We start from the raw sequence: 23,471 nt of genomic DNA, 5'->3' as shown, positions 1-23,471 counted from the left end.
AACTAAGAACAGATACAGCCCTTGGTTCACCCCAGACCTGACTGCCCTCGACCAGCACAAAAACATCCTGTGGCGGACTGCAATAGCATCGAATAGTCCCCGTGATATGCAACTGTTCAGGAAAGTCCGGAACCAATACACGCAGTCAGTCAGGAAAGCTAAGGCCAGCTTCTTCAGGCAGAAGTTTGCATCCTGTAGCTCCAACTCCAAAAAGTTCTGGGACACCGTGAAGTCCATGGAGAACAAGAGCACCTCCTCCCAGCTGCCCACTGCACTGAGGCTAGGTAACACGGTCACCACTGATAAATCCATGATTATCGAAAACTACAATAAGCATTTCTCAACGGCTGGCCATGCCTTCCGCCTGGCTACTTCAACCTCGGCCAACAGCTCCGCCCCCCCTGCAGCTCCTCGCCCAAGCCTCTCCAGGTTCTCCTTTAACCAAATCCAGATAGCAGATGTTCTGAAAGAGCTGCAAAACCTGGACCCGTACAAATCAGCTGGGCTTGACAATCTGGACCCTCTATTTCTGAAACTATCTGCCACCATTGTCGCAACCCCTATTACCAGCCTGTTCAACCTCTCTTTCATATCGTCTGAGATCCCCAAGGATTGGAAAGCTGCCGCAGTCATCCCCCTCTTCAAAGGGGGAGACACCCTGGACCCAAACTGTTACAGACCTATATCCATCCTGCCCTGCCTATCTAAGGTCTTCGAAAGCCAAGTCAACAAACAGGTCACTGACCATCTCGAATCCCACCGCACCTTCTCCGCTGTGCAATCTGGTTTCCGAGCCGGTCATGGGTGCACCTCAGCCACACTCAAGGTACTCAACGATATCATAACCGCCATCGATAAAAGACAGTACTGTGCAGCCGTCTTCATCGACCTTGCCAAGGCTTTCGACTCTGTCAATCACCATATTCTTATCGGCAGACTCAGGAGCCTCGGTTTTTCGGATGACTGCCTTGCCTGGTTCACCAATTACTTTGCAGACAGAGTTCAGTGCGTCAAATCGGAGGGCATGCTGTCTGGTCCTCTGGCAGTCTCTATGGGGGTGCCACAGGGTTCAATTCTCGGGCCGACTCTTTTCTCTGTGTATATCAATGATGTTGCTCTTGCTGCGGGCGATTCCCTGATCCACCTCTATGCAGACGACACCATTCTATATACCTTCGGCCCGTCTTTGGACACTGTGCTATCTAACCTCCAAACAAGCTTCAATGCCATACAACACTCCTTCCGTGGCCTCCAACTGCTCTTAAACGCTAGTAAAACCAAATGCATGCTTTTCAACCGGTTGCTGCCTGCACCCGCATGCCCGACTAGCATCACCACCCTGGATGGTTCCGACCTAGAATATGTGGACGTCTATAAGTACCTAGGTGTCTGGCTAGACTGCAAACTCTCCTTCCAGACTCATATCAAACATCTCCAATCGAAAATCAAATCAAGAGTCGGCTTTCTATTCCGCAACAAAGCCTCCTTCACTCACGCCGCCAAGCTTACCCTAGTAAAACTGACTATCCTACCGATCCTCGACTTCGGCGATGTCATCTACAAAATGGCTTCCAACACTCTACTCAGCAAACTGGATGCAGTCTATCACAGTGCCATCCGTTTCGTCACTAAAGCACCTTATACCACCCACCACTGCGACTTGTATGCTCTAGTCGGCTGGCCCTCGCTACATATTCGTCGCCAGACCCACTGGCTCCAGGTCATCTACAAGTCCATGCTAGGTAAAGCTCCGCCTTATCTCAGCTCACTGGTCACGATGGCAACACCCATCCGTAGCACGCGCTCCAGCAGGTGTATCTCACTGATCATCCCTAAAGCCAACACCTCATTTGGCCGCCTTTCGTTCCAGTACTCTGCTGCCTGTGACTGGAACGAATTGCAAAAATCGCTGAAGTTGGAGACTTTTATCTCCCTCACCAACTTCAAACATCAGCTATCTGAGCAGCTAACCGATCGCTGCAGCTGTACATAGTCTATTGGTAAATAGCCCACCCTTTTTCACCTACCTCATCCCCATACTGTTTTTATTTATTTACTTTTCTGCTCTTCTGCACACCAATATCTCTACCTGTACATGACCATCTGATCATTTATCACTCCAGTGTTAATCTGCAAAATAGTAATTATTTGCCTACCTCCTCATGCCTTTTGCACACAATGTATATAGACTCCCCCTTTGGTTTCTACTGTGTTATTGACTTGTTAATTGTTTACTCCATGTGTAACTCTTTGTTGTCTGCTCACACTGCTATGCTTTATCTTGGCCAGGTCGCAGTTGCAAATGAGAACTTGTTCTCAACTAGCCTACCTGGTTAAATAAAGGTGAAATAAAAAATGAATAAAAAAATTTGGCAGGAGGTTAGGAAGTGCAGCTCAGTTTCCACCTCATTTTGTGGGCAGTGTGCACATAGCCTGTCTTCTCTTGAGAGCCATGTCTGCCTTCAGCGGCCTTTCTCAATAGCAAGGCTGTGCTCACTGAGTCTGTACATAGTCAAAGCTTACCTTAAGTTTGGGTCAGTCACAGTGGTCAGGTATTCTGCCACTGTGAACTCTCTGTTTAGGGGCAAATAGAATTCCAGTTTGCTCAGTTTTTTTGTTAATTCTTTTCAATGTGTCAAGTAATTATCTTTTTGTTTTCTCATGATTTGGTTTGGTCTAATTGTGTTTCTGTCCTGGGGCTCTGTGGGGTCTGTTTGTGTTTGTGAACAGAGCCCCAGGACCAGCTTGCTTAGGGGACTCTTCTCCAGGTTAATCTCTCTGTAGGTGATGGCTTTGTTATGGAAGGTTTGTGAATCGCTTCCTTTTAGGTGGTTGTAGAATTTAACAGCTCTTTTCTGGATTTTGACCATCATTTGCAAATAAATACATAAAAAATCCTACAATGTGACATTTAAACGTGTTAACCCTCGCAAGGCTGCAGGCCCAGACGGCATCCCCAGCCGCGCCCTCAGAGCATGTGCAGACCAGCTGGCCGGTGTGTTTACGGACATATTCAATCAATCCCTATACCAGTCTGCTGTTCCCACATGCTTCAAGAGGGCCACCATTGTTCCTGTTCCCAAGAAAGCTAAGGTAACTGAGCTAAACGACTACCGCCCCGTAGCACTCACATCCGTCATCATGAAGTGCTTTGAGAGACTAGTCAAGGACCATATCACCTCCACCCTACCTGACACCCTAGACCCACTCCAATTTGCTTACCGCCCAAATAGGTCCACAGACGATGCAATCTCAACCACACTGCACACTGCCCTAACCCATCTGGACAAGAGGAATACCTATGTGAGAATGCTGTTCATCGACTACAGCTCGGCATTCAACACCATAGTACCCTCCAAGCTCGTCATCAAGCTCGAGACCCTGGGTCTCGACCCCGCCCTGTGCAACTGGGTACTGGACTTCCTGACGGGCCGCCCCCAGGTGGTGAGGGTAGGCAACAACATCTCCTCCCCGCTGATCCTCAACACTGGGGCCCCACAAGGGTGCGTTCTGAGCCCTCTCCTGTACTCCCTGTTCACCCACGACTGCGTGGCCACGCATGCCTCCAACTCAATCATCAAGTTTGCGGACGACACAACAGTGGTAGGCTTGATTACCAACAACGACGAGACGGCCTACAGGGAGGAGGTGAGGGCCCTCGGAGTGTGGTGTCAGGAAAATAACCTCACACTCAACGTCAACAAAACTAAGGAGATGATTGTGGACTTCAGGAAACAGCAGAGGGAACACCCCCCTATCCACATCGATGGAACAGTAGTGGAGAGGGTAGCAAGTTTTAAGTTCCTCGGCATACACATCACAGACAAACTGAATTGGTCCACTCACACAGACAGCATCGTGAAGAAGGCGCAGCAGCGCCTCTTCAACCTCAGGAGGCTGAAGAAATTTGGCTTGTCAACAAAAGCACTCACAAACTTCTACAGATGCACAATCGATAGCATCCTGGCGGGCTGTATCACCGCCTGGTATGGCAACTGCACCGCCCTCAACCGTAAGGCTCTCCAGAGGGTAGTGAGGTCTGCACAACGCATCACCGGGGACAAACTACCTGCCCTCCAGGACATCTACACCACCCGATGCTACAGGAAGGCCATAAAGATCATCAAGGACATCAACCACCCGAGCCACTGCCTGTTCACCCCGCTGTCATCCAGAAGGCGAGGTCAGTACAGGTGCATCAAAGCTGGGACCGAGAGACTGAAAAACAGCTTCTATCTCAAGGCCATCAGACTGTTAAACAGCCACCACTAACATTGAGTGGCTGCTGCCAACACACTGTCAATGACACTGACTCAACTCCAGCCACTTTAATAATGGGAATGGATGGGAAATGATGTAAGTATATCACTAGCCACTTTAAACAATGCTACCTTATATAATGTTACTTACCCTACATTATTAATCTCATATGCATACGTATATACTGTACTCTATATCATCGACTGCATCCTTATGTAATACATGTATCACTAGCCACTTTAACTATGCCACTTTGTTTACATACTCATCTCATATGTTATACTGTACTCGATATCATCTACTGTATCTTGCCTATGCTGCTCTGTACCATCACTCATTCATATATCCTTATGTACATATTCTTTATCCCCTTACACTGTGTATAAGACAGTAGTTTTTTTGGAATTGTTAGTTAGATTACTTGTTCGTTATTACTGCATTGTCGGAACTAGAAGCGCAAGCATTTCGCGACAAATAAAATTTGATTTGATTTGATTTTCAGATTTTTTTCTTTCTCATTTTGTCTGTCATTGTTGAGGTGTACCTATGATGAAAATTACAGGCCTCTCTCATCTTTTTAAGTGGGAGAACTTGCACAGTTGGTGGCTGACTAAATACTGTTTTGCCCAACTGTATTTCACTGGTCACCCCCAAAGCCAATTCCTCCTTCGGCCGCCTTTCCTTCCAGTTCTCTGCTGCCAATGACTGGAACAAACTGAAAAAATCACTGAAGCTGGAGACTTATATCTCCCTCACTAACTTTAAGCAGTAGGCTGTCAGAGCAGCTCACAGATCACTGCACCTGTCCATAGCCCATCTATAAATAGCCCATCCAACTACCTCATCCCCATACTGTTGTTTGATTTATTTTGCTCCTTTACACCCCAGTATCTCTACTTGCACACTCATCTTCTACACATCTATCACTCCAGTGTTTAATTGTTATATTGTAATTATTTCCCACTATGGCCTATTTATTGCCTTACCTCCATTATCCTACCTCATTTGCACACACTGTATATAGACGTTTTCTACTATATTATTGACTGTATGTTTGTTTTATTCCATGTGTAACTCTGTTGTTTGTGTCGCACTGCTTTGCTTTATCTTAGCCAGGTCGCAGTTGTAAATGAGAACTTGTTATCAACTGGCCTACCTGGTTAATTTTTTAAAATAAATTTAGAATTTTTAAAACAGTGGACATTTGACTGATTCTAGTAGGGTGAGACCGGGTGCTGCAGACGCTTCTACTGCCCTCTCCTATTTGTTGATACATATGTTGAAGAGGGTGGGGCTTTAGCTGCATCCCTGTCTCACCCCCCTACCCTGTGGAAAGAAATGTTTGTGTTTTTTAGCCAATTTTAACCGCTCACTTGTTTGTGTACATGGATTGTACAATGTTGTATGTTTTGAGAAATGGTACGAGTCTGCTGTTAATGATGGTGCAGAGGATTTTCCAAAGGTTGCTGCTGACACATTTCCCACGGTAGTTATTGGGGTCCAATTTGTCTCCACTTTTGTGGATTGGGGTGATCAGTCCTTGGTTCCAAATATTGGGGAAGATGCCAGAGCTGAGGATGATATTAAAGAGTTTAAGTATAGCCAATTGGAATTTGTGGTCTGTATATTTTATAATTTCCTTTAGGATACCATCAACACCACAGGCCTTCTTGGGTTGGAGGGTTCGTATTTTCTCCTGTAGTTCATTCAATGTAATTGGAGAATCCAGTGGGTTCTGGTTTATTTAATGGTTGATTCTAAGATTTGCATTTGATCCTGTATGTGTTTTTGCTGTTTGTCCTGTTTTGTAGAGCCAAAAAGTAAATAGATTGGAGAAGTGGTTTACCCATACATCTCTGTTTTGGATATATCATTCTTCATGTTGTTGTTTGTTTAGTGTTTTCCAATTTTCCCAGAAGTGGTTTAGATTCTATGGATTCTTCAATTGCATTGAGCTGATTTCTGACGTGCTGTTCCTTCTTTTTCCGTTGTGTATTTCTGTATTGTTTTAGTGATTCACCATAGTGAAGGAGTAGACTCAGGTTTTCTGGGTCTCTATGTTTAGAAGGGATTTCATTTGTTGCTGCCTAATTGTTTTTTGGTAGACTTCCACACTATTTACCTTCCGTTTCTTAATATTATTCAGTTCCTTTGGCTTTGATGCCTCATGACTGAGTATCGCTCTGTTCAAGTAGACTGTGATTTTGCTGTGATCTGATAGGAATGTCAGTGGGACTGACTGTGAACAGTCTGAGAGACTCTGGGTTGAGGTCCGTGATAATGTAGTCTACAGTACAACTGCCAAGAAATGAGCTATAGGTGTACCTACTGAAACATTGAAGCCTCTCTCTCTCTCTTTCAATCTCTCTCAATTCAATTTAATTTCAATTTAAAGGGCTTTATTGGCATGAGAAACATATGTTTACATTACCAAAGCAAGTGAAATAGATAATAAACAAAAGTGTAATTAAACAATAAAAAGTAACAGTAAACACTCACCAAAGTTCCAAAATAATGTACATTTCAAATGTCATATTATGTCTATATACAGTGTTGTAAAGGTATGCAAATAGTTAAAGTACAAAAGGGAAAATAAATAAGCATAAATATGGGTTGTATTTGCAATGGTGTTTGTTCTTCACTGGTTGTGATTTTCTTGTGGCAACAGGTCATAAATCTTGCTGCTGTAATTGCATACTTTCTCTCTCTCTCTTTGTCTCTCTCTCTCTTCTCCAGATTGGAGACATTATCCTGCACAATCCCCAAATGCAACACACTATGTTACCACACAGCTATAAACACACAATAACAAAGGGTTTGTTTGTCTGGAAGTGTGTGTGTGGAAGTCATTATGGGTCATTATGGGTGTACTACAGTTTCTGATCTAAGGACAATACAAAACCCAGATGATGATGAGGGAAACTGAACCTCACTCCTCCTCTTCATATCCTGACAGGAAATACCTCTTCTCCCAGATACCAGTTCACTTTAGGTTAGTGCTATCTGGAATCCTTGTGAACATCTCTACCCTTAAAAACTATCCCTTACCTTAACCATTACTTAAGCGTTTACATTTTCAAATTAAGTGGGGTGATGTCAGAGTTGGGATGTTTCAAGGATCCCATTTAGACTTTTCTGTCCACTTTATGAGGTTTGGGGATAACAACTGTAATAATGGACCCCCAGTTTAATGGTAGTCAGATAATAATGGACCCCCAGTTTACTGGCAGTCATATAATAATGGACCCCCAGTTTAATGGTAGTCATATAATAATGGACCCCAGTTTAATGGTAGTCGGATAATAATGGACCCCCAGTTTAATGGTAGTCATATAATAATGGACCCCCAGTTTAATGGTAGTCAGGTAATAATGGACCCCCAGTTTAATGATAGTCAGATAATAATGGACCCCCAGTTTAATGGTAGTCAGATAATAATGGACCCCCAGTTTAATGGTAGTCATATAATAATGGACCCCCAGTTTAATGGTAGTCAGGTAATAATGGACCCCCAGTTTAATGATAGTCAGATAATAATGGACCCCCAGTTTACTGGCAGTCATTTAATAATGGACCCCCAGTTTAATGGTAGTCAGATAATAATGGACCCCCAGTGTAATGGTAGTCAGGTAATAATGGACCCCCAGTTTAATGGTAGTCATATAATAATGGACCCCCAGTTTAATGGTAGTCATATAATAATGGACCCCCAGTTTAATAGCAGCCATATTGCACACTGAAATTGAGTTGGATCGACCGGCACTACTCCGCCCACCAATGTAGAACTGTGTCGAGTCATGATTGATTTTATTGACGTTGATATCTTTCAATAACAGGGTTGCCCAAAATGAGTTGTTGACATCTATGAATAAACTACACTTTATTTTAAAAAAGGGCTGCCAAAATGATTATTCAACTGCCCCCATAGGAGAAACGTTAGGTTCCAAGTGAAGCCTTTCGGAACCCTCTGTGTTCTCCATGGAGCCCAAAAGTTTTCTACCTGGAACCAACAAGGATTATTCAACTGTCCCCATAGGAGAAACGTTAGGTTCCAAGTAGAAGCCTTTCGGAACCCTCTGTGTTCTCCATGGAGCCCAAAAGTTTTCTACCTGGAACCAACAAGGATTATTCAACTGTCCCCATAGGAGAAACGTTAGGTTCCAAGTAGAAACCTTTCGGAACCCTCTGTGTTCTCCATGGAGCCCAAAAGTTTTCTACCTGGAACCAACAAGGATTATTCAACTGTCCCCATAGGAGAAACGTTAGGTTCCAGGTAGAAGCCTTTTGGTTCTGAAATCAATAATGATCATTAACTGAAACCAACCAGGATTATTCTAAGGGGCGACAGCAGAAGAATCCTTTTAGGTTCTAGAAAGCTCCTTTTAGTATTTTTTGGATCCTTTATTTAACAAGACAAGTCAGTTAAGAACAAATTCTTATTTACAATGATGGCCTACCGGGGAACAGCGGGGTTAACTGCCTTGTTCAGGGGCAGAACTACAGATTTGTTTTACCTTGTCAGCTCTGAGATTTGATCCACCAACCTTTTGGTTATTGGCCCAACGCTCTAACCACTAGGTTACCTGTCACCCCATAGCTCTTTTCTTTCTAAGGGTTCATGATCATCTTTTAAAAATCGTACTTGATCTCTTTGATGCAGTTGGCCTTTTCTGCTCCTCAGGTCTTCCAGCTGTTCACTGTAAGCAGTGCTCACTTTGGTAAAGTCAATGAACCAAGGCATTCAAACCAAGCAGCACACTATAGTAACTAACTCAAGGTAGGTCAACCAGCATCCTATTAAACTAAAGCTGCATTTGGTACCCATTACCTTTAACTGTTCATTCCAGAAATTCCACAAATGACCTTTTAACAAGGCACACCTGTTAATTGAAATGCATTCCAGGTGACTACCTCATCAAGCTGGTTAAGAGAATGCCACGAGAGTGCAAATCTGTCCTCAAGGCAAAGGGTGGCTACTTTGAAGAATCTCAAATATAAAATATATTTTGATTTGTTTAACACTTTTTTTTGGTTACTACATGATTCCATATGTGTGATTTCATAGTTTTGATGTCTTCACTGTAATTCTACAGTGTAGAAAATAGTTTTAAAAAAGGTAGGTGTTGTAAAACATTTAACCGGTAGTCAACATCCATATGTGATCTCTGTGGGAATATAAACCAACCTCCATGCTCTTACCACCTGAGCCACACAGTTCAACGAACCTCTATTCTTGACAAATGTCTCTCTCCTTGACACACACGTCTCTATTCCTGACCTACCTGTATGTTGAGGCGTCCTCTGTGTGCTCCCAGCCCGTAACGTCTCATCGTGGAGGCATGGAGCTGAAAGTCATCAATCTTCAGGGTCTCTAGTCCCATTGGAGGACATTCTGAAGGAACAAAACCACTTGGTTAGTACTGTGAAGGATCTAAACTACATGGTCAGTACTGTGAAGGATCTAAACTACATGGTCAGTACTGTGAAGGATCTAAAACACATGGTTAGTACTGTGAAGGAACTAAACCACATGGTTAGTACTGTGAAGGAACTAAACCACATGGTTAGTACTGTGAAGGATCTAAACTACATGGTTAGTACTGTGAAGGATCTAAACTACATGGTCAGTACTGTGAAGGAACTAAACCACATGGTTAGTACTCTGGTCTCCAGTCCAATGGGAGGGCATTCTGATTGGTAAGTACTCTGGTCTCCAGTCCAATGGGAGGGCATTCTGATTGGTTAGTACTCTGGTCTCCAGTCCAATGGGAGATCATTCTGATTGGTTAGTACTCTGGTCTCCAGTCCAATGGGAGGGCATTCTGATTGGTTAGTACTCTGGTCTCCAGTCCAATGGGAGATCATTCTGATTGGTAAGTACTCTGGTCTCCAGTCCAATGGGAGATCATTCTGATTGGTTAGTACTCTGGTCTCCAGTCCAATGGGAGGGCATTCTGATTGGTTAGTACTCTGGTCTCCAGTCCAATGGGAGATCATTCTGATTGGTTAGTACTCTGGTCTCCAGTCCAATGGGAGATCATTCTGATTGGTTAGTACTCTGGTCTCCAGTCCAATGGGAGGGCATTCTGATTGGTTAGTACTCTGGTCTCCAGTCCAATGGGAGGGCATTCTGATTGGTTAGTACTGTGGAACCATTATCAGGGCTGACCAATAAAAAGAGGTAGAAGATGAGACTGCTAAGATGCTGGAATGAGACACACACACACACACACACACACATACACACACACACACACACATACACACACACACACACACACACACACACACACACACACACACACACACACACACACACACACACACACACACACACACACACTGTTCACCCACGACTACGTGGCAAAACACGACTCCATCATCGTTTGTGGACAACCCGACAGTGGTAGGTCTGATCAGTGACGACAATGAGACAGCCTACAGGGAGGAGGTCAGAGACCTGTGTGTTGTCGGGACAACAACCTCTCCCTCAACGTCAGCAAGACCAAGGAGCTGATAGTGGACTGCAGGAAACATGGGGGGGAGGGGTTGCACGGCCCCCCATCCACATTGACGTGGCTGCAGTGGAGAGGGTCAATAGCTTCAAGAGGACACATCACAGCGACTGAAGAAATGTGTCTTGGCCCCTCAGATCCTCAACAACGTCTATAGATGCACCATTGAGAGCATCTGGTCTGGCTGCATCACCGCCTGGTACGGCAACTGCACCGGCCTCAACCACAAGAGGGTGTTGCGGACGGCCCAGTACATCACTGGGAGTGAGCTCCCTGCCCCACAGGACATTTTACACCACGCGTCTCAGGAATGCCCGGAAGATCGTCAAGGACTCCAGTCTACCGAGCTACGAACTGTTCACTCCGTTACCATCGGGCAAACGGGATCGGAGTGTCGGGTCTCGGACCAACAGGCTCCGAGACAGCTTCTACCAGCAGACCATCAGAATGCTGAACAGATAACCCCAGCTGTCTACCGGCTCAGACCTGCTGTTCATCTGCACCTTAGAGACTATTCACATAGACACACACACACACATTCTTCTCTGCTGTGTGTGTGTGTGTGTGTGTGTGTGTGTGTGTGTGTGTGTGTGTGTGTGTGTGTGTGTGTGTGTGTGTGTGTGTGTGTGTGTGTGTGTGTGTGTGTGTGTGTGTGTGTGTGTGTGTGTGTACAGTATATACTATTTATTAAACTGCTTTGCCAAAAAGAAGCTGCCCTACCAAGACACTGCCCTACCAAGACACTGCCCTACCAAGTTACTGCCCTACAAAGACACTGCCCTACCAAGACACTGCTCTACCAAGACACTGCCCTACCAAGACACTGCCCTACCAAGAAACTGCTCTACCAAGTTACTGCCCTACCAAGACACTGCTTTACCAAGTTACTGCCCTACCAAGACATTGCTCTACCAAGTTACTGCCCTACCAAGACACTGCCCTACCAAGTTACTGCCCTACCAAGACACTGCCCTACCAACTTACTGCCCTACTAAGTTACTGCCCCACCAAGACACTGCTCTACCAAAACACTGCCCTACCAAGACTGCTCTACCAAGACACTGCTCTACCAAGACACTGCCCTACCAAGACACCGCCCTACCAAGTTACTGCCCTACCAAGTTACTGCCCTACCAAAAAATTGCTCTACCAAGTTACTGCCCTACCAATAAATTGCTCTACCAAGTTACTGCCCTACCAAGACACTGCCCTACCAAGTTACTGCCCTACCAAGAAATTGCTCTACCAAGTTACTGCCCTACCAAGAAATTGCTCTACCAAGTTACTGCCCTACAAAGACACTGCCCTACCAAGTTACTGACCTACCAAGGCACTGCCCTACCAAGTTACTGCCCTACCAAGACACTGCCCTACCAAGACACTGCCCTACCAAGTTACTGCCCTACCAAGTTACTACCCTACCAATTTACTGCTCTACCAGACACTGCCCTACCAAGTTACTGCCCTACAAAGACATTGCTCTAGCAAGATACTGCCCTACCAAGTCACTGCCCTACCAAGTTACTGCCATACCAAGTTACTACCCTACCAATTTACTGCTCTACCAGACACTGCCCTACCAAGACACTGCTCTACCAAGACACTGCTCTACCAAGTTACTGCCCTACCAAGACACTGCCCTTCCAAGACACTGCTCTACCAAGACACTGCTCTACCAAGACACTGCTCTACCAAGTTACTGCCATACCAAGACACTGCCCAACCAAGACACTGCTCTACCAAGACACTGCTCTACCAAGTTACTGCCCTACCAAGACACTGCTCTACCAGACACTGCCCTACCAAGACACTATTCTACCAAGACACTGCTCTACCAAGTTACTGCCCTACCAAGTTACTGTCCTACCAAGACACTGCTCTACCAAGACACTGCTCTACCAAGTTACTGCTCTACCAAGTTAATGCCCTACCAAGACACTGCCCTACCAAGACACTGCCCTACCAAGTTACTGTCCTACCAAGACACTGCTCTACCAAGACACTGCCCTACCAAGACACTATTCTACCAAGACACTGCTCTACCAAGTTACTGCCCTACCAAGTTAATGCCCTACCAAGACACTGCCCTACCAAGACACTGCCCTACCAAGTTACTGTCCTACCAAGACACTGCTCTACCAAGACACTGCTCTACCAAGACACTGCTCTACCAAGACACTGTTTATAGAGATACAGATGCTTCACTCACCAGATTATGGACCATCTGTGTTTATAGAGATATAGATGCTTCACTCACCAGATTATGGACCATCGGTGTTTATAGAGATATAGATGCTTCACTCACCAGATTATGGACCATCTGTGTTTATAGAGATATAGATGCTTCACTCACCAGATTAGGGACCATCGGGTGTGATCTGTGATTGTTCCGACCCGTCTCCTAAAGAGTCCTGGAACGAGGTGACGTCACCCAGTGAGACACCCAAAGTTCAAATGAGTGATCTCCTCTAGTGAAAACCAAGTTCGCTTCCCAAATGGCCCTCCCAATCCCTATGAAGTGCACTACTTTTAACCAAGGTCCATAGGGGCCAAGTAGTGCACTACTTTTAACCAAGGTCCATAGGGGCCAAGTAGTGCACTACTTTTAACCAAGGTCCATAGGGGCCAAGTAGTGCACTACTTTTAACCAAGGTCCATAGGGGCCAAGTAGGGCACTACTTTTAACCAAGGTCCATGGGGGCCAAGTAGTGCACTACTTTTAACCAAGGTCCATAGGGGCCAAGTAGTGCACTACTTTTAACCAAGGTCCATAGGGGCCAAGTAGTGCACTACTTTTAACCAAGGTCCATAGGGGCCAAGTAGTGCACTACTTTTAACCAAGGTCCATAGGGGCCAAGTAGTGCACTACTTTTAACCAAGGTCCATAGGGGCCAAGTAGTGCACTACTTTTAACCAAGGTCCATAGGGGCCAAGTAGTGCACTACTTTTAACCAAGGTCCATAGAGGCCAAGTAGTGCACTATAATAGCGAAAGGGGTCCATTTGGGAAGCTGGCCACCAGATGGTCTAACAGCTTCTTGGTATTCAAACAGAGGAGTGCTGATCCTAGATCAGTTTAGGGTTTTTACATAACAATGACTCTTATATGAACAGGGGTTGGGGGTGCTGATCTAAGATCAGTTTAGGGTTTTTACATAACAATGACTCTTATATGAACAGGGGTTGGGGGTGCTGATCTAAGATCAGTTTAGGGTTTTTACATAACAATGACTCTTATATGAACAGGGGTTGGGGGTGCTGATCTAAGATCAGTTTAGGGTTTTTATATAACAATGACTCTTATATGAACAGGGGTGGGGGTGCTGATCTAAGATCAGTTTAGGGTTTTTAATATAACAATAGATAACATTATATAGACAGGGGTGAGGGGGGGACCTGATCCTAGACCACCTCTCTTACTCTGAGATGATTTGTGGATATGGGCCCATGATCGTGATGTTTGGGAGGAGAGAGACCAGTCCAAACTAAACCACAGCTCTGGGAGATTTTCAAAGCAGCTATTTTTGCCCGGGCATACGTCTGTTTGTACATGCAGCACGGCCTGCGCATGGTTTCCAATACGCTGCTGTCTCATGGCCAAATCTATTATGTTTGCTACGTCGGTGGAGACAGAGTTGGCTGTCACATTTGAACAGGATGACAAGCTGAATTAGAAGCAGATCAGCGTTGAATAATGAATTCTTCACTTCCTCAGAAAATGGTATGAGTATCTGTATGGAATGGTATGAGTATCTGTATGGAATGGTATGAGTATCTGTATGGGATGGTACGAGTATCTGTATGGAATGGTATGAGTATCTGTATGGAATGGTATGAGTATCTGTATGGAATGGTATGAGTATCTGTATGGGATGGTACGAGTATCTGTATGGGATGGTACGAGTATCTGTATGGAATGGTATGAGTATCTGTATGGAATGGTATGAGTATCTGTATGGAATGGTATGAGTATCTGTATGGAATGGTATGAGTATCTGTATGGAATGGTATGAGTATCTGTATGGAATGGTATGAGTATCTGTATGGAATGGTATGAATATCTGTATGGAATGGTATGAGTATCTGTATGGAATGGTATGAGTATCTGTATGGAATGGTATGAGTATCTGTATGGAATGGAATGGTATGAGTATCTGTATGGTATGGTACGGGTATCTGTATGGGATAGTATGAGTTTCTGAGTATCTGTATGGAATGGAATGGTATGAGTATCTGTATGAAATGGAATGTGTATCTGTATGGGATGGTATGAATATCTGTATGGAATGGTATGAGTATCTGTATGGAATGGTATGAGTATCTGTATGGAATGGTATGAATATCTGTATGGAATGGAATGGTATGAGTATCTGTATGGAATGGTACGAGTATCTGTATGGAATGGTATGAGTATCTGTATGGAATGGTATGAGTATCTGTATGGAATGGAATGGTATGAGTATCTGTATGGAATGGTATGAGTATCTGTATGGAATGGTATGAATATCTGTATGGAATGGTATGAGTATCTGTATGGAATGGAATGGTATGTGTATTTGGGACACGCCCATACAAGGTGCCATTTGGGACACGCCAATACAACACAGTGCCTAGACCCGGCGGTGTTTGTTCAGCGCGGCATCAGAACTCATTAGGGTCAACCTGAGCTCTCACAGCAGGCTTAACGTCCACTAAAAACAGAGAGAGAGAGAGAGAGAGAGAGAGAGACAGAGAGAGAGAGAGAGAGAGAGAGAGAGAGAGAGACAGAGAGAGAGAGAGAGAGAGAGAGAGAGAGAGAGAGAGAGAGAGAGAGAGAGACAGAGAGAGAGAGAGAGAGACAGAGAGAGAGTGAGAGCATGCATTCCAAACGCCACACTCTTCTCTATATAGTGCACAAGACCTATTCCCTATGAGGGGGGCTCTGGTCAAATGTAGTGCACTATATATGGAATAGGGCTCTGGTCAAACGTAGTGCACTATATAGGGAATAGGGTGCCGTTTGGAACATACACAGAGCACAAGCTACCAGGAAAAACAGAGTACATGCCATCCTGTCGAGCATGAAATGGCATCCTATTCTCTGAATCTTCCCAATGGGCCCTGGTCAAAGTACCCTACATCTTCCCTATGGGCCTTGGTCAAAGTACCCTACATCTTCCCTATGGGCCCTGGTCAGAAGTACCCTACTTATTCCCAATGGGCCCTCGTCAAAGTACCCTACATCTTCCCTATGGGCCTTGGTCAAAGTACCCTACATCTTCCCCATGGGCCCTGGTCAAAGTACCCTACATATTCCCTATGGGCCCTGGTCAAAGTACCCTACATATTCCCTATGGGCCCTGGTCAAAGTACCCTACATCTTCCCTATGGGCCTTGGTCAAAGTACCCTACATCTTCGCAATGGGCCCTGGTCATATGTACCCTACATCTTCGCAATGGGCCCTGGTCATATGTACCCTACATCTTCCCAATGGGCCCTGGTCATATGTACCCCACATCTTCCCAATGCGCCCTGGTCATATGTATCCTACATCTTCCCAATGGGCCCTGGTCATATGTACCCCACATCTTCCCAATGGGCCCTGGTCATATGTACCCTACATCTTCCCAATGGGCCATGGTCATATGTACCCCACATCTTCCCAATGGGCCCTGTTCATATGTACCCTACATCTTCGCAATGGGCCCTGGTCATATGTACCCTACATCTTCCCAATGGGCCCTGGTCATATGTACCCCACATCTTCCCAATGCGCCCTGGTCATATGTATCCTACATCTTCCCAATGGGCCCTGGTCATATGTACCCCACATCTTCCCAATGGGCCCTGGTCATATGTACCCCACATCTTCCCAATGGGCCCTGTTCATATGTACCCTACATCTTCCCAATGGGCCCTGGTCATATGTACCCCACATCTTCCCAATGGGCCCTGGTCATATGTACCCTACATCTTCCCAATAGGCCCTGGTCATATGTACCCTACATCTTCCCAATGGGCCCTGGTCATATGTACCCCACATCTTCCCAATGGGCCCTGGTTATATGTACCCTACATCTTCCCAATGGGCCCTGGCCATATGCACCCTACATCTTCCCAATGGGCCCTGGTCATATGTACCCTGCATCTTCCCAATGGGCCCTGGTCATATGTACCCCACATCTTCCCAATGGGCCCTGTTCATATGTACCCTACATCTTCCCAATGGGCCCTGGTCATATGTACCCCACATCTTCCCAATGGGCCCTGGTCATATGTACCTACATCTTCCCAATGGTCCCTGGTCATATGTACCCTACATCTTCCCAATGGGCCCTGGTCATATGTACCCTACATGTTCCCAATGGGCCCTGGTCATATGTACCTACATCTTCCCAATGGGCCCTGGTCATATGTACCCTACATCTTCCCTATGGGCCCTGGTCCTTTTGAGGATTAGACATAATCTACGAATAAGAGAGGGTGTATTTATCTTGTACAGATGTATAAATCCAGTCAGAATTACAAAATTTAGACTAACTAAAAAAAATGACATTGTGTAAATAACAACAACAACAACAAAAACGCACCCAATGTAATCCCTCCGTTGAGATGCTTGACGAGGTCCCCAGTCTTGTGTCTTGGATACCTTGTAAATATGGGCCCAGAAGTACGCAGCCTATCAAGAGAATGAGTGAAGGGATGGTGAATAAATCCAGTTACCAGTATTTTCGGCCCTCCGTGGAATGAGTTTGACACGTGGTGTCGAGAAGCATCTAAACCGCGGTGAAATATCCTTTCAATAAAACCACAATTATTTTATTTTCAGTTGTTTTGAAGCTGGTGTACAAAACTGAACTTAAAAGACGCAAAAACCAAACTTATGCATGGGAAGCGTAGACATAGCACGCATAGAACAGATCTACCGCTATTTAGACTCACTTTCAATGAGAATGACAGATGTGTAACTACATTTCTATGTGAATTTGTTTCGGGTCATCCAAAAACTTCTTATGGCTGAGATCCCGCTAACGGGATCGATATGACAACAACCAGTGACAAGTGCAGGGCGCCAAATTCAAGCAACAGAAATCTCATAAAATTCCTCAAACATACAAGTATCTTATACCATTTTAAAGGTAATCTTGTTGTTAATCCCACCACAGTGTCCGATTTCAAAAAGGCTTTACAGCAAAAGCACCACAAACGATTATGTTAGGTCACCACCAAGTCACAGAAAAACACAGCCATTTTTCCAGCCAAAGACAGGAGTGACAAAAAGCAGAAATAGAGATAAAATGAATCACTAACCTTTGATGATCTTCATCAGATGACACTCATAGGACTTCATGTTACACAATACATGTATGTTGTGTTCGATAAAGTGCATATTTATATACAAAAAACCTCAGTATGCATTGCCACGTTATGTTCAGTAGTTCCAAAAACATCCGGGGATTTTGCAGAAATACAACAATTTCCAGAAATACTCATAATAAACGTTGATACAAGTGTTATATATGGAATTTTAGATCCACTTCTCCTTAATGCAACCGCTGTGTCAGACTTCAAAAAAGCTTTACGGAAAAAGCAAACCATGCAATAATCTGAGTACGGCGCTCAGAGCCCAAACCAGCCAAACAGATATCCGCCATATTGTGCAGTCAACAGAAGTCAGAAATAACATTATAAATATTCACTTACCTTTGATGATCTTCATCAGAATGCACTCCCAGGAAATCCCGGTTCCACAATAAATGTTTGTTTTGTTCGATAATGTCCATCATTTATGTCCAAATAGCTACTTTTGTAGCTACGTTTTGTAAACAAATCCAAAGTCACGAAGCGCATTCACTTCACCTCGATTAACATTATCAATATGTTCTTTAAATATTTGGAGGACCTCCAAGACAAGGTAAAAATGTATATTGCGTGAACATCAATGGAATATTATGTTAAAATATGAAACAGATATGTTATGAACATCATAAAAAAAACATACTTATTTGGAACATTGTGGAACATTGTGGGAATGTTCTGTGTAATCTATGTGAATATCACAAGAATATTCTTGCAACATCCCAGACAACTCCCCCCCCCCAAAAAAAAAAATATATAATAAAATGTTCTGGGAACGATTCGGGTGTTCTGCCAACATTCTTGCAATATTATAGGAATGTCCTTTACAACCGTAACTTAAATATTGTATGACTGAGTATATTTTGTGTTTTGTGAACTTATTTCTTGTAATGTATCCACACTGTTTCCACAACCTAATTAAATGTTCGAGGAACCGTTTAAATAACTCAACGACTGTTCTGTCAACATTAATGGAACATCAAAGGAACGTTTTGTGTACCCTGAAACAAACATGATCTGAGTGTCAACACAATAGGACAGTTTAAGTGTTTCGGGAAACTATATATTGTAATATCCCTCACAATGTTCCCACAACCTAATGAAACATTCTGGGAACCTTTAAAGTACAGACAAAATGTGTTCTAGGGACGTTCTTGCAGCATCGTCTGAATGTTTTTTGCACCCTAAAATAAACATTGTTGAATCCATCTTCCCAACTGGACAGTTTTTGTGTTTGGGAACATATAGTTTGTGATGTCCCCACAAAATTCTCACCAGACTGTTCCCACAACATTCAAACCAGACTGTCCCCACAGCATTCTAACCAGACTGTTTCCACAACATTCAAACCAGACTGTCCCACAACATCGTAACCAGACTGTTCGCACAACATTCTAACCAGACTGTTCCCACAACATCCTAACTAGACTGTTCCCACAACATTATCACCAGACTGTTCCCACAACATTCTAACCAGACTGTTCCAACAACATTATAACTAGACTGTTCCCACAACATTCTAACCAGACTGTTCCCACAACATTCTAACCAGACTGTTCCCACAACATTCTAACCAGACTGTTCCCACAACATTCTAACCAGACTGTTCCCACAACATTTTAACCAGACTGTTCCCACAACATTCAAACCAGACTGTTCCCACAACATTTTAACCAGACTGTTCCCACAACATTCAAACCAGACTGTTCCCACAACATTTTAACCAGACTGTTCCCACAACATTCAAACCAGACTGTTCCCACAACATTTTAACCAGACTGTTCCCACAACATTCTAACCAGACTGTCGCCACAACATTCAAACCAGACTGTCGCCACAACATTCTAACCAGACTGTCGCCACAACTAAATGAACCATTCTGAGAACCTTTAAAGAACAGATTAAATATGTTCTAGGAATGTTCTTCCAACATCAGGCGGAAGTTTTAAACAAACATTGTATAATCACCAGCCCGCCTGGACAGTTTTTTTGTGGTATGAGAACATTTGCCGTGAGACCTAATGAATGTTCTGAGAACTTTCACAGAACCAATTTTGGTTTGCTGGGAAGTCATTAAGTGTCTTTGTGCAAATAAGCAAATAGTTTATTATGGTTGTTGATTAGCTAGCTAGAGCACATGACGCTACATCACCGCAGTAGGCAGGGGCTAAACACAACATTGGATTCAAGTCTGGTCAGGCTCTTTCTCATTCTTGGTGCCAGTCTGTTATAGCTCTCTTGGCAACTCCTTATGGAATTGTCATGCAATACATGTTGGCATGACAATGAGGATGGAGAAGGTAAAAGCACAAATGTAACTGGGACCAGGCTAGGTGAGATCTGATCTGAGACCTTGGCTAGGTGAGATCAGATCTGAGACCTTGGCTAGGTGAGATCAGATCTGGGACCAGGCTAGGTGAGATCAGATCTGAGACCAGGCTAGGTGAGATCAGATCTGAGACCAGGCTAGGTGAGATCTGATCTGAGACCAGGCTAGGTGAGATCTGATCTGAGACCTTGGCTAGGTGAGATCAGATCTGAGACCAGGCTAGGTGAGATCAGATCTGAGACCAGGCTAGGTGAGATCAGATCTGAGACCAGGCTAGGTGAGATCAGATCTGAGACCAGGCTAGGTGAGATCTGATCTGAGACCAGGCTAGGTGAGATCTGATCTGAGACCTTGGCTAGGTGAGATCAGATCTGAGACCAGGCTAGGTGAGATCAGATCTGAGACCAGGCTAGGTGAGATCAGATCTGAGACCAGGCTAGGTGAGATCAGATCTGAGACCAGGCTAGTGGAGATCAGATCTGAGACCAGGCTAGGTGAGATCTGATCTGAGACCAGGCTAGGTGAGATCTGATCTGACAACATCATATTATTATTATTATTTTCCTTTTTTCACACCAATGTCCTGATATCCAATTGGTAGTTACAGTCTTGTCTCATCGCTGCACCTCCCGTACGGACTCGGGAGAGGCGAAGGTCGAAAGCCAAACGTCCTCCGAAACACGACCCTGCCAAGCAGCCGCACTGCTTCTTGACACGTTGCTCGATTAACCCGGAAGCCAGGCGCACCAATGTGTCGGAGGAAACACCATCCAACTGACAACCGATGTCAGCTTGCAGGCGCCAGAGCACGTTGGGACAAGGAAATCCCGGCCGGCCAAACCCTCCCCTAACCTGGGCCAATTGTGCGCCGCCTCATGGGTCTTCCAGTCACGGCTGGCTGTGACACAGCCTGAGATCAAACCAGGGGCTGTAGTGACGCCTCAAGCACTGCGATGCAGTGGGCAACAACGTCTCTGAGACATCTGCGTTTCTGTGGAAACTTTTAGAACAGGGTGGAATAAGTAAGTAAATGAGTTGTTGTAACCTCTGCCAGCTGAGGAAAACACTGAGAGCTGTTCCCAGACTGCCAACAGACACGTGATTTATTAGCGTGACTCCAAAGCGCGGCATCAGAACGTATCAGGGTCAGCCTGAGCCCTCACAGCCTCTCACAGCAGACTTATCAACCAAGGTTAACAGGTAAAACAAGCAGAGAGAGAAGTAGCAGTGCACTACTTTTGACCAAAGCACAATGACAGACACATGCGCACTAGTACTCACACATGAATGCGCACGGGCACACACACACACACACACACACACACCACACTCTGCTGGATCACTCTACTCCCAGCATGCATTGCCAGACAGACAGCTGCACATCAAAGGTATGTTTATAAAGCATCAATAAAGACTTGGAATTCAATTGTGCTTGACATTGGTCCCACCAAATTATTCCAGGCTGCTCTTCTTGTGGTTTTACTACAGATATCAACTCTTTGGGAAACATCTGGATTGGGAAAAAAAATCTAAATCATAGCGCTATCGCTGCTGAGCATTCTAAAGGCTAAAGAAATGATCAAACAATTCAACACAAATAAATCCCTGCCGCAGTGTAGTAGGGAATGTCATGTAATTCCTGTTGTTTCCTTGGTTCCTCCTCCAGTATTATCTCCATGAGTTATGGACACAGAACAATTCCTGTTGTTTCTTTGGTTCTTCCTCCAGTATATCTCCATGAGTTATGGACACAGAACAATACCTGTTGTTTCCTTGGTTCTTCTTCCAGTATTATCTCCATGAGTTATGGACACAGAACAATACCTGTTGTTTCCTTGGTTCCTCCTCCAGTATTATCTCCATGAGTTATGGACACAGAACAATACCTGTTGTTTCCTTGGTTCCTCCTCCAGTATTATCTCCATGAGTTATGGACACAGAACAATACCTGTTGTTTCCTTGGTTCATCCTCCAGTATTATCTCCATGAGTTATGGACACAGAACAATACCTGTTGTTTCCTTGGTTCCTCCTCCAGTATTATCTCCATGAGTTATGGACACAGAACAATACCTGTTGTTTCCTTGGTTCATCCTCCAGTATTATCTCCATGAGTTATGGGACACAGAACAATACCTGTTGTTTCCTTGGTTCCTCCTCCAGTATTATCTCCATGAGTTATGGACACAGAACAATACCTGTTGTTTCCTTGGTTCCTCCTCCAGTATTATCTCCATGAGTTATGGACACAGAACAATACCTGTTGTTTCCTTGGTTCATCCTCCAGTATTATCTCCATGAGTTATGGACACAGAACAATACCTGTTGTTTCCTTGGTTCCTCCTCCAGTATTATCTCCATGAGTTATGGACACAGAACAATACCTGTTGTTTCCTTGGTTCCTCCTCCAGTATTATCTCCATGAGTTATGGACACAGAACAATACCTGTTGTTTCCTTGGTTCCTCCTCCAGTATTATCTCCATGAGTTATGGACACAGAACAATACCTGTTGTTTCCTTGGTTCCTCCTCCAGTATTATCTCCATGAGTTATGGACACAGAACAATACCTGTTGTTTCCTTGGTTCCTCCTCCAGTATTATCTCCATGAGTTATGGACACAGAACAATACCTATTGTTTCCTTGGTTCCTCCTCCAGTATTATCTCCATGAGTTATGGACACAGAACAATACCTGGGAGAAAAAAACTCTTCCAACACATTCATTTGATTATCTGTGAATGTTTTGCCATTTGGTTTCTCCTTTAGGAAAATAACACACACAAAAAAAATGAGTTTTCAAACTTTAGCCAGGATTAAAACTGTCAAAAATACAGGCCATAAATTGTCTACAGCCAAACTTTAGCCATGATTAAAACTGTCAAAAACAGGCCATAAATTGTCTACAGTCAAACTTTAGCCATTATTAAAACTGTCAAAAATATAGGCCATAAATTGTCTACAGTCAAACTTTAGCCATTATTAAAACTGTCAAAAATATAGGCCATAAATTGTCTACAGCCAAACTTTA

General features: G+C 44.3%; 1 protein-coding gene across 1 annotated transcript in view; it reads right to left on the bottom strand.

Moving 5' to 3' along the window:
• LOC109880844 (inactive carboxypeptidase-like protein X2) overlaps positions 1–23,471 on the bottom strand; it is a 115,323-nt gene that overhangs the window by 78,109 nt on the left and 13,743 nt on the right. The window contains exon 3 of the mRNA XM_031813205.1: positions 9,543–9,652. Within this exon, the coding sequence (XP_031669065.1) occupies positions 9,543–9,652 (110 nt within the window). The remainder of the gene's footprint in view (positions 1–9,542; positions 9,653–23,471) is intronic.

Source organism: Oncorhynchus kisutch, unplaced genomic scaffold, assembly GCF_002021735.2.
Source record: "Oncorhynchus kisutch isolate 150728-3 unplaced genomic scaffold, Okis_V2 Okis04b-Okis11a_hom, whole genome shotgun sequence".
NCBI classification, from domain to species: domain Eukaryota; kingdom Metazoa; phylum Chordata; class Actinopteri; order Salmoniformes; family Salmonidae; genus Oncorhynchus; species Oncorhynchus kisutch.
Note: the sequence above shows the minus strand (reverse complement) of the source record. Positions and strands in the feature narration are given on the sequence as shown.